At 37.3% G+C, this 16,098-nt stretch overlaps 1 protein-coding gene across 1 annotated transcript in view; it reads right to left on the reverse strand.

Moving 5' to 3' along the window:
• Nucleotides 1-6,536: 6,536 nt before the first annotated feature.
• The window catches only part of LRIT3 (leucine rich repeat, Ig-like and transmembrane domains 3), a 244,853-nt gene continuing 235,291 nt past the window's right edge, over nucleotides 6,537-16,098 (reverse strand). Inside the window, exon 8 of the mRNA XM_044062131.1 lies at nucleotides 6,537-8,391. Within this exon, the coding sequence (XP_043918066.1) occupies nucleotides 7,310-8,391 (1,082 nt within the window). The 3' untranslated portion in view covers nucleotides 6,537-7,309. The remainder of the gene's footprint in view (nucleotides 8,392-16,098) is intronic.

Raw genomic sequence — 16,098 nt, forward strand, 5'->3', positions numbered from 1 at the left:
TACCAGAGCTCATTGTTCAGCTGTTGATATCAAATTACTTTTTTATATACTTATAGAAACTGCTGGCTAGGTCAGCCCAATTAATACTTTCGAAGACATTTTTTAAAAAAAATCATAAAGAATTGGCTAAATTCATTTGGGAACCAAAAAAAACCCAGGATATCTTATGATAAATTAATGACCCCAAAAAATAAAGGAGGACTGGAGTTGCCTAACTTCGAATTGTACTACCTAATCGTGAACTCTAATAGAATTCTAAGAATTGCCAACTATGATACAACTACTACTAAGTGGACACCAACTTGGGTGATTTTAAATTATAAATATATTTTAAAGTTAAACATTAATCTTAAAGCAATACCCTTTTTAAGTAAAGATACTTTGAAAATTTATGGGATTATTGAACACATTAAAACTAACATATTATCTATACAAGATTTATTTCAATCTTTGGATCTAGGTCAGTATATGATGTTTTTTCAACCCTTTCATAGGAATCCTAATTTAAAATTGAACAATCAATTAATTGATCTTAAAAAGTTTCCACTAATAGTTAATTTAACTTTGATTGATATATACAAATATCTGGACCGCTCGGCCAATCAAATAAGACAAGAATTTAACTTACCCAAAAATTATCTTGTTATTTTGAGACAAATTAGAGAACTTGCTATGAGCTACTTTATAAACTTTAAACCTGAAGATGAAAATATTAATAAATGCTTTGAGTTGTGGCAGGCCCTCCAACAGGATATTAAATATATAACAACAACAAATAAATTAATTAAAGACTTTAAATTTCATGATAAAATTCTGTTATCCAACTATTGGGAAGAGAAAATTTTAGTGACAGACAAAAGTAATATGTTAAAAGCAATTGACCTGACTATCAAATCTACTTCTCTTCAAAAATTGATGTATACCCAGTTGATGATATGGAATAATGCATATTATACACGCCTTACCCTGCATAAATTTAATTCTAAAAACTCTCCAACTTGTCCATACTGTAAAAATCAACCGGCTGATCTTCTTCATATGTTCTGGAGCTATAAATGCATATATAAGCTTTGGAATTCCCTTAAGATTGAACTTCAGAAGATGGGTTACCAAAGTACAACGTTGTCATGGAAATTTACGATTTTACATATTCCTCCGAAAGAACTCCCTAGATCACAAAGTACTATATATATTAATATTTTTCTGTTAATGAAGCTTTATATAGCCACTAATTGGTTAGACCCATCTAAAACATCTTGGGAAAGCTTTAGAGTTTTGGCAACAAGGCATATATTAGCTCATAAACTACTCTTAAGTCCGAATAATAAAAACATTAATAACACAAACATTTGGGAACAGATATTTAATATTATATTAGCATAACACTTTTAATTTGAAGGTATTCATATTTATAAACTTGCTTGGAGAGAATTTTGTATTTAAACTGTATATTACTGGAAATGTTATTAACTACTTTTTGTTTTTTCTCTATTCTTAATGTTTACATGGAAGCATTCTTGTAAATATTGTATATTTGTTTGGTGTGATAGTTAGTGATATTAGTTAGTAGTCTTTTGTTTTGTATTTTTTCTCTTAAAATTTTGTGTTTGTTTTTACTTGTGTATGAAAATAATATAACAATAAAGATTTATTATGGAAAAAAAAAAAAAAAAAAGAAACTGCTGGCTGGTTGGGTTATATCTGTCTCTGTGGTTGTGTGGCATCCCACATTATCTCAAGCTCAGTATCCCATGAATTAATATATAGTCTATCTGTGCTCTGTCAAATAGGGTCAAAAGTCTTCATTAATACTAACAAAGTGAATGGCACAAACATTGGGGTGGAAGTTGCCTACCCTCCTTTATGCTAGCACTTTAATATAGAAACCAATACCTTATATTAGATGTGTTCTAGGACCCTCACTGCCCCACCCTCCAAAGGTGATGATCTGTGCTCAAGCCCATCTGGATGCAAAACCCAACTACCATTCTGAACTCTGGTTTTCACTGTAGCTTTCATGAATGGTCCACAATTACCAGCATGTCATCCTAACTCCTCCCCCTGAGGAGCGGTCAGCAGGCATGGACTTATCATTCCCCTCTCTCCCTCATGCAAGCTCCAGGGGATGCCTGAGCCATTAACTGATGGTGTCACTTGGGCCACAACCAGGGCTTTATCCTTTGTGCCAATGGAGCTGGAACATTGATACTACATTACTGAAAGTCATTTGATATTTGCTGAACTCCTGAATTCCATATGTCCCAAGCAAGCCCCATACTTTAAGCTTATACAATATGTAAGGATAAAAACAGAGTTACATCAGATCATAAAACCTGTACCAACTGCCACCACTGTCACTGTACCAAGAGTATGCAGCTGTATCATTAAGTATATGTGATGGGCAAACATATGCAGTTCTTAAATACCTCACCAACTGTCAAAGGTTCTGGCAGAGTGTGTTGGGAAATCATGGTGTATAGCCTGGATTCCAACCTTCTGATAACAGTGATGATATCCTTTGCCAGTATGGTAGTGCACCCGGTATCTCCTAAACCTGTTGCTACCCTTGGACACATCTCTGTGTCATCACTTATACAATCCTACTACCACCTGGATACAGTATCCTTCGTCAAGATAGACCAAAGAAGAAAGGTGGTGGCATTGCTGTACTTTATAAAAACACATTATCCATAGCTAAAACTGAGTTGACTTTACCCCCTCTGGACAAGGCAGAAATACTACTAACTAAGCTCAAAATAGGTAACAACAAAACTATCAACTTAGTTACAGGCTATATCCCCCCAGGCAATAATATCCCCATCATGGAAAATCTACTCCAATGGCTATCACAAACCATGCCACAAGAAACTTTTCTGTTAGGGGACTTTAATATTGACTGGCTAACATGCCCTTCCCAGACTCCCACTAATCATATCAACTTACTTAACTTCTCTCAACTAATCAAAGAACCCACTAGAATCGACAGAAACAGTAAGAGAGAATCCCTTTTAGATTGGATTCTACTAAACAAAATACCTTGCTCATATTTAGCAGGTACCCTTCCTGACTCACTAAGTGATCATCAAACTACCTTTCTACTCAAATACAACTCCCACCACCCCCAAACCCCTATACTTCAAACAATAAGAAACAAAAAACACTTTAACTTACCAAACTTCTTACAAGACCTACAGCTCTACAACTGGTCACAACTGCATTATATACCCCTAGACGAAGCTATCAAACACTTCAACTCTACCTTCCTAGAGATACTAAACAGGCATGCCCCTGCAAGAACTACCAGAATTAGATCTAAAACAGTTCCATGGCTATCAAGGGAAACAAGGCAAAAAATAAAAGATAGGAATAGTGCCTGGACAGCCTGGAGGTCCAACAAAAACCCAGCAAAACAGCAAACATACCAACAGTTAAGAAATCTTACTAAGAAACTAGTTATGCAAGATAAAAGAAATTACTTTATCACCCATCAAACCCAACACTCAAACAATCCAAAAAAATTCTGGGCAGGCTTAAATAGGTTACTACACCCTGGAAAAACCACTACCCCACCTCCGACAACAGGCCTAACAAAAGAAAATATAGCTGAATCATTTAACTCATTCTTTACTGAGACTGTACTTGCCCTTGCCCAAAACCAAACCTATTCAAATACTACAAGTGCCCCTCCCAAACCTAACAACTGCCTCACATTTAAGCTACAACCCACTTCAACCTCTTATATAAGAAAACTACTATCCCAACTAAAACCAACTACACTAGGAGCTGATTCCCTCCCAATGAATTCCTAAAAGTAGCAGCTAATGAAATAGCAAAACCAGTCTCAATCCTAATAAACAGATCCATCTCAGAAGGTTCAGTACCATTGATCTGGAAAACTGCCTATATCATACCCCTACACAAAGGAGGTAAATCCTATGACATATCAAACTACAGACCAATAGCAATATTATCTCCACTTGCTAAAATACTAGAAAAATGTATTCACCATCAATTAATGACACATCTTATTGATCAAGAGCTCATATCTCATACACAGCATGGTTTTCGGCCAGGACATAGCACAACCACAGCCCTGCTAGCATTCATAGATACCATTAACCACAACAGGAATAATGGTAAGCTTTCTTCAGCCCTCTTCCTAGACCTATCAAAGGCATTTGATATGGTTAACCATGAAAAACTAATCTCCCATCTAATAAATCTAGGATTAGATAACTTATCAGTCTCCTGGTTTAAAAACTACCTCTACAATAGACAACAGGCATTACTATGGAATAATAACTTGTCTCCACTCCTACCGGTAACACTCGGAGTACCTCAGGGATCTATACTAGGCCCCTTGCTGTTCTCAATCTTTACAAATAATCTTCACTCAGTCGCAAAAGGTTCAAGCCTTATTCAATATGCAGATGATTCAACTATAATATGTAACGCCCCACTTTACAAGACCTCCACAAAAGACACAGGATAACTTTCACTCAGTGGAAACATGGCTCACTGATAATGGCCTGATACTCAACCCCCCAAAAACCAAGCTACTATTATTTCATCCCTCAACCACTACTGCCCCCACCTGCACCTTTACTATCCACTCTAATAATGGTACCTCCATATCACCTGAAACCCAAACAAAACTACTAGGTATTACTATAGACAACAAGCTCAAATTTGATGCACACATCAATCTGGCCATTAAAAATACTAACAAAAAGCTAGGTAGCCTTTACAAACATAAAGCATTCCTGACCCATAATGCTAGAACTACTATAGCACGCACACACCTTCTCACAACACTACTGTACGCCTCACCCATCCTGATTAACTTATCCAAAACAGAAATCAACAAAATGACAACCTGCTACAATCAGATAGCCAAATTTGCTAACAACAGCTCCTACAGAACACATCACTGCCTAAATCTAAAGCAATTGGGCTGGATGGAACTACCTAACTTACTTATTTATAATCAGCTGGTTACTGCTCACAAGATACTCCATCAACAAAATATACCACCCTCACTAACTAACATTGTCCAACTATACTCCTGTCCTAGGCAACTCCGCTCAACCGACAAATTACTGTTAACTGTTACTAGATCCAACAACCATGCCGGAGACTCCCTTTACTCTTCTTATGTGGCCAAAATCTGGAACTACCTGCCTGCATCCTTATCCCTGATTATCTCACTACCTATATTTAAAAAAGCTATCTACAACTACCTCAACAACAAATGGTTATGTCCCTGTTCAATTCCAGACTAATGCCAGACCCACACCATTACTATCGTAACCATTGTCCTAAACTAGAGTCCTATCTGTTACTTGCATATAAATGTACACCACATCAAAGGTTTGATAACATACACATAACAGTATTTGTCTGAAAAACATAAAACTGTTTAATGACTATTGTTAAATGTATCTGTCTGTAGACTATACCTATTAGTATCTGTTGCTTATACCTATATGTGTCAGTAACTAGATACCCTTATGGATCTAGATGAGATATATACCCAAGTGTGTCTTTATGTACTGTAAAAATTTGTCTCTTTGGAGCTTTGCTTGGTGTCCTTATGTACTGTAAAAAATTGTCTCTTTGGAGCTTTTCTCCCCGGGCCTCCACTGAAAATGGACATGTATCCAGCTGGACTATCCCGGTTAACAAATGTAAAATAAATAAATAAATAAATCCTAGAGTGACAGCAGCTGTTCACATCACTTCTAACATTGAGTGATAACCCATGTGTCTTTTCTCCATCCATTAGAATTTGGAGCCCCCTAGCAACATTTTTCTTCTTGCCAGTTATTGGAGTGTTTAGACAGTATCCAGCAGACACTGCCCAAAATAAACTGGTGTTCCTGGCATCCACCCACTCAGGTAGCAATCAAGCTTCCTTCCCAGCTTCCTCTGACATATGTCATTGATCACATTCCATCATGTGTCTCCTTCTTGACTATCAGTGAGAGAATGAGTGAAGCTCGTAACAACTCCCAATGCTAACTCAGTCATTTTAGCCTCCTCAAGAAGCATATGTGAAATATCATTGCCCTGACATGCTTCCCAGCACTAAGTACACTATCCTCACAACCCAATATACTTCTTCTGCATGTAACCAGACTTCTCAGCTGCTCTTTACCACTTGTATACTCAAAATTATTACTACAGTTCTGCCATGTTGTAGCCCTAATTTGTGTCGGTATTTTGTACTATAAGGTGTGTAATAATTCTGTACACAGTTCTTACCTCATTGGCTTAGAGGAGGCTGGCCAGTTAACTGTTCAGACATCTTTCATTACACTGTGTTTTGGGCATACCTTCCTTTCCTCCTTCTGTAGTCCTTGACACCACACTACAGACAGGCTCTACCAGAAGGTAAGTTGCTTTACATGATCCTCAGTCATTATCACATGAAAATAATAGTTTCCTTTTTGCTCTTCAGATATTGGACATAATATAGACATGTCTGTTGGAAACATGGATAAATAATGCAAGAACAAATGAAAAGTGCAACACCCTTTAAATATTGACAAACACTTGTTTCTTTTCAAGATCAGACCTAACAACACTATATTTCTTACTATTTCTGAGTCTTTACTGAATATGTCAGCTAATATGAGTACATATGTTATTATACAATACTTAAAACAAACAAAAATCTAGCCATACTTTCATTCATATGCTATTATAAAACTTCCCGTTTCTTCTTTTGCTTCTGAAATGAAATTTACTTTTCAAAATAATGTCAAAACAAAACAGATAAAAAGTGCATCACAGTGACTCATTTCAGTAAATCAGGATAAATTACTGAAATAATACACTACAATGAGATGTTTGTCTCAGCAAAAGATACTAGATAATATACAGATAAATGAAATTCAAATTTATGAACAGTTAATTCATACATCTTAAAATCTTTGTGCAGTCCATAAACAAAAACAGAGTGCAGAGGTAAAACAAAAAGGCAAACAGTAAAAAATAAATTATTATAATCACTTCATTTTGACATATGCTCAGGAAGAAATGTGACTTGTAGTAGAGGCTCTAAAATACAGCCATTGCGGTTTGAGCCAGTGAGCTATCTTCCAGAAGTAATGATTGTGAAAACCTAGGATAATTACTCTGCAGTGATAAAAACAAGTTTCCAGATCTTCTTTATTTGTTAAACAGAGGATCTGAAAGTAGCTGCTTCTGGACAACACCCATGTCTCTTCCAAAGTTAGGTCCAGTACCTCCTTCAGAGTTTCCTCTCCTTAATGCATCACGTGCTGAAATAATTATGATATGACCGTTAAAAGAAATACTCTGGCTTGGAAGCATCACTTCTAAAAGTCATCTGAGAATCAATGCTAGACCTTGAACACAGAAGTAGCCTCTGAGATTCAGCAGTGTCTCTTCGGATCCACCTGTCTGCACCTGATGTTACCACTGGCCGTGCTCTAAGTGACAGTGTCTCAAATTTGACATATGTATCTTTTGACAGCTCATCCTCAGCAGGCTGACTTGATATACACTGTAGCTTTATAACTTTGTAAAGCAGGAAGAAAAATACAGGTAATACAACTGCACAGGCAACACTGCTAATGATAATCAAAATAAGGGTTTGGTTGTTACTTTCCCTAATGGGAACATCCGTAACAAAAGTGGTACACTGATCTTTTCTGGGTTGTGTTCCTTTAAGACACACGCAAGCAGTGTATTTTGTGTTGGGTAACAGGTCATCAATTGTAATTCTGCTTTTCCCAGGCTCTATAGTTAACATTTGCATATCTTTCTGACCATATCGTGAGTAGACTACATTTAACACAGCATCTTCTGTGATCTTTAGGACTTTCCAAGACAGTATAACTGTTTTATCTGTTTCACTCATAGCCTTCAGATTTTTTATGGCTATAGTTTGTTCTGTCATATGTGATGTAGCATTTAATGATGTCACTCTTTCCTTTAGTTTTTCATCATCATGTTCATCGAGTTTAATGCTGACATTTGTCATAGGCTGCTGCTTCACTACATTTTTCCCATCTGGACCCACCTTTGGTTGACTGTTCAGAACACCTTTCTTCTTTGGTACATTTGTCGTAGTTGTTGTAGACTTAGCCGTGACCAAAGATGCTGTAGTTGGTACCACAGTTGCTTCTTCTTCTTCTGCTTCTGTTGTTGCCACAGCCTCCTTGTCTTTTTCTAGATTCTTCACAAATTTCTGTGGAGGTACCGTTGTAGTAACAACACCCACCACAGAAAGTGTAATAGATGCTTCAGACATTCCTGCAAGATTTTTAGCCTTGCATTTGTATTCTCCTGCATCCTTGTAAGAAATCCCAGTTAAACTCAGTATGGACCATCGGGCACCATCAGTTGGACTCTCTTGAATGACTGAAAAGGAAAGACAAACAAAACTGAATAAATGTATGAAACACATACATGCATGTTAAATACTACCTTGAGAAGGTTAGCTTGTGATCAATGCAAATCATACTGTTATTTGAGCAAGCGATTTAATTATCTTACATAAGTGCCAAAGGATAAAACCGGAACCACTGCAAATTATGTTTTTTCACATGAGCTGTCATAATATGATTGTCTTTAACAGAACTACAATATTGCATGAACCTCAGGAATTTAAAATGCACTTCAACCATTGTGCACCACAATCTTACTTTAAACACTGCACTACATAGATGTATAGTCATGTGATGGAGTTCGGTCACATGACAGCTTGCAGATTTCAAACAGATTAACAACTGACATAGGTACATGCTTGCTTCTTGGCCACCTGAGGTAGAAACAAAGTTCTCTTCAATCAGTGAACTAAATCTATTTTTTAAATAGATCATTCAGATAAGTCATCTTCTGTAGTGTATGTTTTCTAACATGATATACACATTTAAAGAACAGTAATTTATTCACAAGAATCTTCAAAAACAGTTTCAAGGTGCAAGTCAGTAATGTATTATCAAATCTGAGTTTAAGTTGCATAAACATGCACCAACAACTTCAATACTCCATCACTGGAATGCACAGGCACCCATGACAGTTTGCTTTATGGGATTGCTATTAAACTTTACTTGAAATACTGGACCCTTATAAGACATAAGGAGAAAATGAGGATGCAATACAAAAAAATGAGCAAGTATTTGGTTGCTGATTTCTCCTCTGAGAAGGTTAAAAACGTGTGTAATGTGTCAGAAACTGAAATGTAATGTGCTGGTGAATACAGTAGGGGGTACTTAAATGCAAAAAAGGAAGGAAACAGGAGATAGTGACATCAGGAGAACTGAAGAAAAGTAGAAAAGACTGAATACCTAAATACAATGAATGCAAAAGTCTGAGAATTAAATAATTTTGTCAGCACCTCTACCCTCTTATTTGTCTCAATAAAAAGGAGATGCCATTTTGGCTACCCTTAGTTAATTGGTTTTCTTGATCTTAGGTTTGAAAACAGTAGACCAGCAGTAAGGAAAGAAAAGACATGAATGCTTAAATGCTGAAGAAAGAGAGAATGTCATAGTAAGATTAGCTTGGCTACCTTCCTATCCAGTCATTGGGGGTGTGCCTGGTAACTGGCAACAGTCAGGTAAGTGGAGGAGAGAGGGACATCAGTGTTCTCATCAGGACAGAAGTGAAAAGGCATCACTGTGATAGTCCATAGGTCTTGTAAGGTCCTGAAGATGAAGAGGCCTCCTCTCTTCCATAACATGTGTTGGCATCCAAAGTATTTATTTCTCAGAATACCATTTAATGTTGAAATATTTCCAAGAAGGGAAGGATTCAGGACCCAGAACAGCAAGCCCCAATTCAAGATAGCTTGATAGAATGTCATGGCAGCTGGGATGACCCAAGTGGTGGCTTGTTTACATAAGGATGAAGAATGGATGAATTTTAATTGACCTAAGAGTACTATATTAGATTTGGATACCAACTCTTTTGGCTTATATAAAAAGAATGAAACATGAAGTAATGATTAACAGAGGCAGAAGAGACTACTGCAGAGCTTTGCTATTTTAATGAAAAGGCTTCTGTACTATGTTTAGGAGATCATTCTTGTTCTATGGCAGATGTGAAGATGTGAACCTATCTACATACTTTGTATTCCACACAGAAGTACCATATAAGTTTGCAATGGCTCCTGTGAGTTGGTTAAGCATAGAGTTAAATACATTTAGGTGAAAACTAATGGTAAAACAAAAACATACGCTAGCTGTTTGAGATAGCTAGGACTCAGTTGATCTGAAATAATAAACACTGATGCAGTTAACTTGCCTGTGACTGCAGTTTTGATGTTAACACTCCAGAACAGTGATGACACAGATGCTTTTAAGGAATGGTGCATCATTAGAAAGATGATCATTATAATTAGTTCTCTCCAAAAATAGGATCAGTGTGCAAGTGTGTTTGGTGAAGGGGTAGGGATATTGGTACGCATATAAAATGTAATGAAATTATTGTTCCAGTCATTGGTTTAAGCCTTAGATCTACTGAATGTTTTTTTTTCTGAGAAGAACTAGAAATCATGACTGGTTCAGAAGTAAATGCCAACGTAAAAATAGAGCTGGCTACAATATGTTTGAATGGCCTTTTGTGATCTGGAAATATTATATAGTGCAGTTATTTAAATGGGAGTAGATCATCAGTGATAAAGTTGTTTAAAAGGGAATGTTTAACTGCAAAACAGTAGAACTGTTCAAGCAGCAGAAAAATTAATATCTTGTAACTGTAGCTAATGTCATTATACTGAACTACAGGGCAGTTAATTCAAAGTATTCCTGCTTAATACTGCTACAGATAATACAGTGGGGAGCTGACAGCATTGTTGTAGTGGATGCTATTTTTTAGTTAGGTATCAAAGGTACAGAGCCCAAATACCAGGTTTGAAACTGCCTTTGGAAAGTTTGCAGTTTTAATAAAAAAATCAGAGGAGTCATTATAAACTGAAAGCAGCTGATATTTTGGTAAAATACTAAGAGACAGAGGACCATTTGGTAAGCACTGCACACAGTGAATCTAACTTAAATGTTGATTCATTCATTGCAAGAGGGAGTATTTTAATCTAGCATGGAATAGGTACAGGATAGTTACTAAAACAGTTGTGTACCAAGTTAGCAGCAGTTTGTCTCCTAAACTAAGATACTGTCTGTTGGTCAAGGTGTATGACTCAAAAGGCTTAAAATAAAATGTTTATCAGTCAGGCCTTCTCCAAATGAACTTGAGACAGTTCATTCCTCCATGCTGAGCATCCCCAGTAGGGATGTGATAGCTATCTGGAGGGTTGATCATCTAGTTAGCTATTTGGGTAGTTTGTATTCTCACTGTCATTCTGACACTGTCATTCTGGGCATATACTCTATGCCATAATCCTTCAGATGAGTAGTGGATTTGCAGCTCATATTACCACAGGGCCCACTACACAGTTTCCCAAGTGAGTCATGCTTTCATGCGCCTGTGATGAAGGCTGCAACATACATGGTGTAGTGGCTGTATGTCTTGCCCAAGGCCATCCCTTGTGCCATCATTCTTCCACTGAGGGACTGTGGCACTAACTGATTGCAGTCTGCCTCCTTTCCTCCAGAATTGGCATGCCCATCCTCTACATCCCATCTCCAGCAGATGTCAGAGCCCCTAATTAAACCCAGATCACCTGAGTTATAGTCAGAACTTGATCCATTTATGCCAATGGAGCTGGCTAAGCAGCAGAATTAATCATGTACATATGAAAGAATATAAAGACTGGGATCAAGGCAGAGCAAGCTTTTTCCTGCAAGCCATAAACCTTGTGTAACATAAAATTTCAAATGCTCTGAAGAATTACTTCCCAGGATTTCTTAAACTCTGTGTAGGCTCCACACAGATCCTACACGGAGTGTAACTGTGACCGCAATGGTGCTCAGTGCTCAGCAGCTCGCAGAGGATATTAATGAGGAACAGTACACCTAAGCTAGGTTTCACAGGTTGTAACAGCATTGCTGGCTGTGAAATCTTGTAAACAAACATGGATATGAATTCCATGTAAAGGAGAGCATATATGGTCTGTGGATGTGCATGGAATGCCACAATGATCACCAGGGCTATACTTTTTGGATGAGAGCAAGAAAAATGGACAAAAGCCATAAATAATGTGGGAACAAGGGCATAGCTCTCAACTTCTTAGCACAAAAAATCTGGACAGACAAAAATAATGGGAGGACAAAGCCTCAAAAGTAGGGAAAAATGTAAATACTGCTCTTATAAACTTTGAGAAAGTTGCTAGAAAAGAAAGATTTTGTGCCACTATGCATTTTTTGAAGGATATGAAGGCTGAAACTCAAACGCCTGCCATTATTTAGGGAATTCTTTCCTCGCTGATTTGCCACAAAGTTCCAGAAAATCACAAATTTATGAGGAACAGACCAAAAACATGAGACAAAAATCTGGACCTTTTGCAAACATCTAGATAGTTGAGAGGTATGGACAATGGACAAAGGATGACAGCTAGGTACCATACCTCTCAACCTCTTGGCACAAGAAATCTAGACAAAGCATGACATAATGTGGGGACGAAGGCACAAAAATAGGGACACATTAAATATTGCTCTTATACACTTAGAAAGTTGCTAGTATAACAGAATTTGTTAGCATGCAATTTCTGAAGGACATAAAGTCTGAAACTCAAAGGCATGTCATTATTTAGAGACTTTATTCCTCAGATTATACTAGTGATTTGTCAGAAAATCATAAGTTATATGAGGAACTGGATAAAAATAAGAGGCAAAAATCTGGAACTTCTGCAAAAATCTGGACAGCTGAGAGGTATGCAAGGGACACACATTAAATATTGCTCTTACAAACTTAGAAAGTTGATAGAATTACAGATTTTGCATTCTCATGATTTTTCAGAAGGGTATGAAGTCTGAGACTAAAATGTCTTTCACTATTTTCTGACTTCAGTCCCCAATAATTTACCAGTGATTTGTCAGAAAACCAAAATTGCATGAGAAATAGACCTAAAAATATGAGGCACAATCTGGACGTTCTGAAAAAGTCTGTACAGTTAAGAGGTATGGCTGTACAAATAGCAGTCATTCTATTAGTGTGACATATCTACACAGAGGCTAACTTAATGAGAAGAGAAATAACCAGTAATAGGGACACATTTGACAGAAATCTCACATGGGAATGTGTTTGAATGTAACACTCTCAACCTCTTAGGGCAATAATTGTGGAGAAAGGCATAAAAATAGGGAGAAAAGGGGCAAGAAATAGGGACAGATTGTTAATAGTCCATATCTAAACTTGACCTTTCTGAAGGGCATGAAGTTTGAAACTTAAATGTTAGTCATCAGTAACTGACTGCACTCTGTAATGACTGATATGTTAATGATTTGTCAGGAAAACAACATTTTAGGAGGAAAAAAAATCACAAATATGACACAAAAACTGGACATTCTACAAAGATCAGGACAATTGAGAGGTATGCACCTAAATGTATGTAATATCGAGTTATATCAGTCCAGAGATCATCCCAGTGATATGGCAGAAAGCCACATATTCAATAAGGAAAATATCTGGACATCCTAGGAATATCTGGACATTTGATAGGTATGAATGTGAAGTATATGGTCCAAACACAATACAGTACAGTGTACCTACAGTGCAGAGTACTGTGATATCCCATTCCTGCAATTCTGTACTGAAGCTGTGTTAATGACCTGTAACAGAACATGGAACTGCTATGTAAAATGATCACTCAGGGGAAGTGTGTGTATTGAATAGGTACACAGATGAATTGTAGGAATGAACACAGAAGGAGTACAGGTGAAACTCTTGCATGTACAGCAGAGGAGGGCATGTCAATGGAAGATGGCTGCAGCAGCAACACCAAGTACATACAGTGGATATAAAAAGTGTACACACCCCTGTTAAAATGCCAGTTTTTTGTGAAATAAAAAAAAATGAGACCACAATAAATCATTTCAAAACTTTTCCCACCTTTATTGTGACCTATAACCTGTACAATTCAATTGAAAAACAAACAAATCTGTTAGGGGAAAAATCTAAAAAATAAAAAATGTACAATACGCTGGTTGCATAAGTGTGCACACCCTTAAACTAATACTTTGTTGAAGCAACTTTTGATTTAATTACAGCATTCAGTCTTCTTGGGTAGGAGTCTATCAGCATGGCGTATTTTGACTTGGCAATAGTTGCCCACTCTTCCTTGCAAAAATGATCCAAATGTATGTTTGGGGTCATTATCATGTTGAAAAGTGAAATTCCTCTTCATCTTTCTAGCAGACACCTGAAGGTTTTGGGCCAAAAGTGACTGGTATTTGGAACTGTTCATAATTCCCTCCAACTTGACTAAAGCCCCATTTCCAGCTGAAGAAAAGCAACCCCAAAGCATGATACTGCCACCACCACGCTTCACCGTGGGGATGTTGTTCTTTTGGTGATGCAAAGTGTTGTTTTTGCGCCAAATGTACCTTTTGGAATTGTGGCCAAAAAGTTCAACCTTGGTCTCATCAGACCATAACACATTTTTCCACATGCTTTTGGGAGACTTGATGTATTGTTTTGCAAATTTTAGCTGGGTCTGGATGTGTTTCTATGTAAGAAAAGGCTTCTGCCTTGCAGCCCTACCCCATAGTCCATACATATGGAGAATATGGGAAATTGTTGTCACATGTAGTACACAACCAGTACTTGCCAGAAATTCCTGCAGCTCTTTCAGTGTTGCTGTAGGTCTCTTGTCAGCCTCCCTGACCAGTTTTAGTCTTGTCTTTTCATCAATTTTGGAGGGATGTCCAATTCTTTGCAACGTCGCTGTTGTCCCATATTTTCTCCACTTTTTGATGACTGTCTTCACTGTGTTCTATGGTATATCCAATACTGTGGATTAAATGTTTTTGTACCCTTCTCCTGACTGATACCTTTCAACAATGAGATCCCTTTGATGCTTTGTAAGCTCTCTGCGAACCATGGCTTTTACTGTAGCAGGCAATTGAATAAAGGTCAGGCAAATCCAACTAGGACAGCTAAACGTTATTTGGGGTTAATCAGAGTCTCTTTAATTGATGGCAGGTGTGTACTCAAGAAGACTGAATGCTGTAATTAAATCAAAAGTTGCTTCAACAAAGTATTAGTTTAAGGGTGTGTACACTTATGCAACCAGCTTATTGTACATTTTTTATTTTTTATAGTTTTTTCCCCTAACACATTTGTTTGTTTTTCAATTAAATTGTACCGGTTATAGGTCACATTAAAGATGAGAAAAGTTTTGAAATGATTTATTGTGGTCTCATTTTTATATCACAAAAACCTGGCATTTTAACAGGGTGTGTACACTTTTTACATGTACTGTATCTATATGGTACAGTACAGACGGTACAGTGACCATGTGTTGTCTGTGACTGACACACAAGATGACATAACAACGGGGAGGATGTGTCTGTGAAATAAGCATCCTTACATGAATAATGCAGAGGACATCTATCAGGGATCTGACGTACAACTGAGATGGGGTGCATACTGGGAAGCTGTGCAAACTGATATAACTTGAATATAAGTGTACTCTCATCAGAGGTTTCCAGCATGGTGACCATAGGTAAAGGATCATGGCAAACATTACAACAACCAACCACAATCATGGACAATATCTGAACAATACCACCATTAATCCAATGCCTCTGACATATTATATGTGATGTGGAGTGATAATAGCTGAGTATGTACATACACTGGACAACTAGCATGATGCATCTACACTCTATGAGGGTAATCTAGGGTAGTCAATGATTGCACACAAGCTGTAGTCCTTCAGGCAGCTGTTTTGACACAGCATGTGTATGTCATCTGTGATGTCCGTCACTTAACTAAGGGGAAGGCAAGGGACTATCAGACACACTTGATGTACTGACCTGATCACTGGACCTGAGATATTTGTCACATCACACATTTCAACATGGTGAGATGCCACATAGTCATACACAGGTCTAACCATTTGGTGATATAGCTGTTTATGGCCACATGTGACAGTGTTGATTGAATACCACAGTGTGACGTTCTGTCAAATGCCTTCAGCTGTTCAAGTTCCACAAGATGATACTG

This window comes from Protopterus annectens, chromosome 2.part1, assembly GCF_019279795.1.
Source record: "Protopterus annectens isolate FY-2018-M chromosome 2.part1, PAN1.0, whole genome shotgun sequence".
Lineage (NCBI taxonomy): Eukaryota > Metazoa > Chordata > Ceratodontiformes > Protopteridae > Protopterus > Protopterus annectens.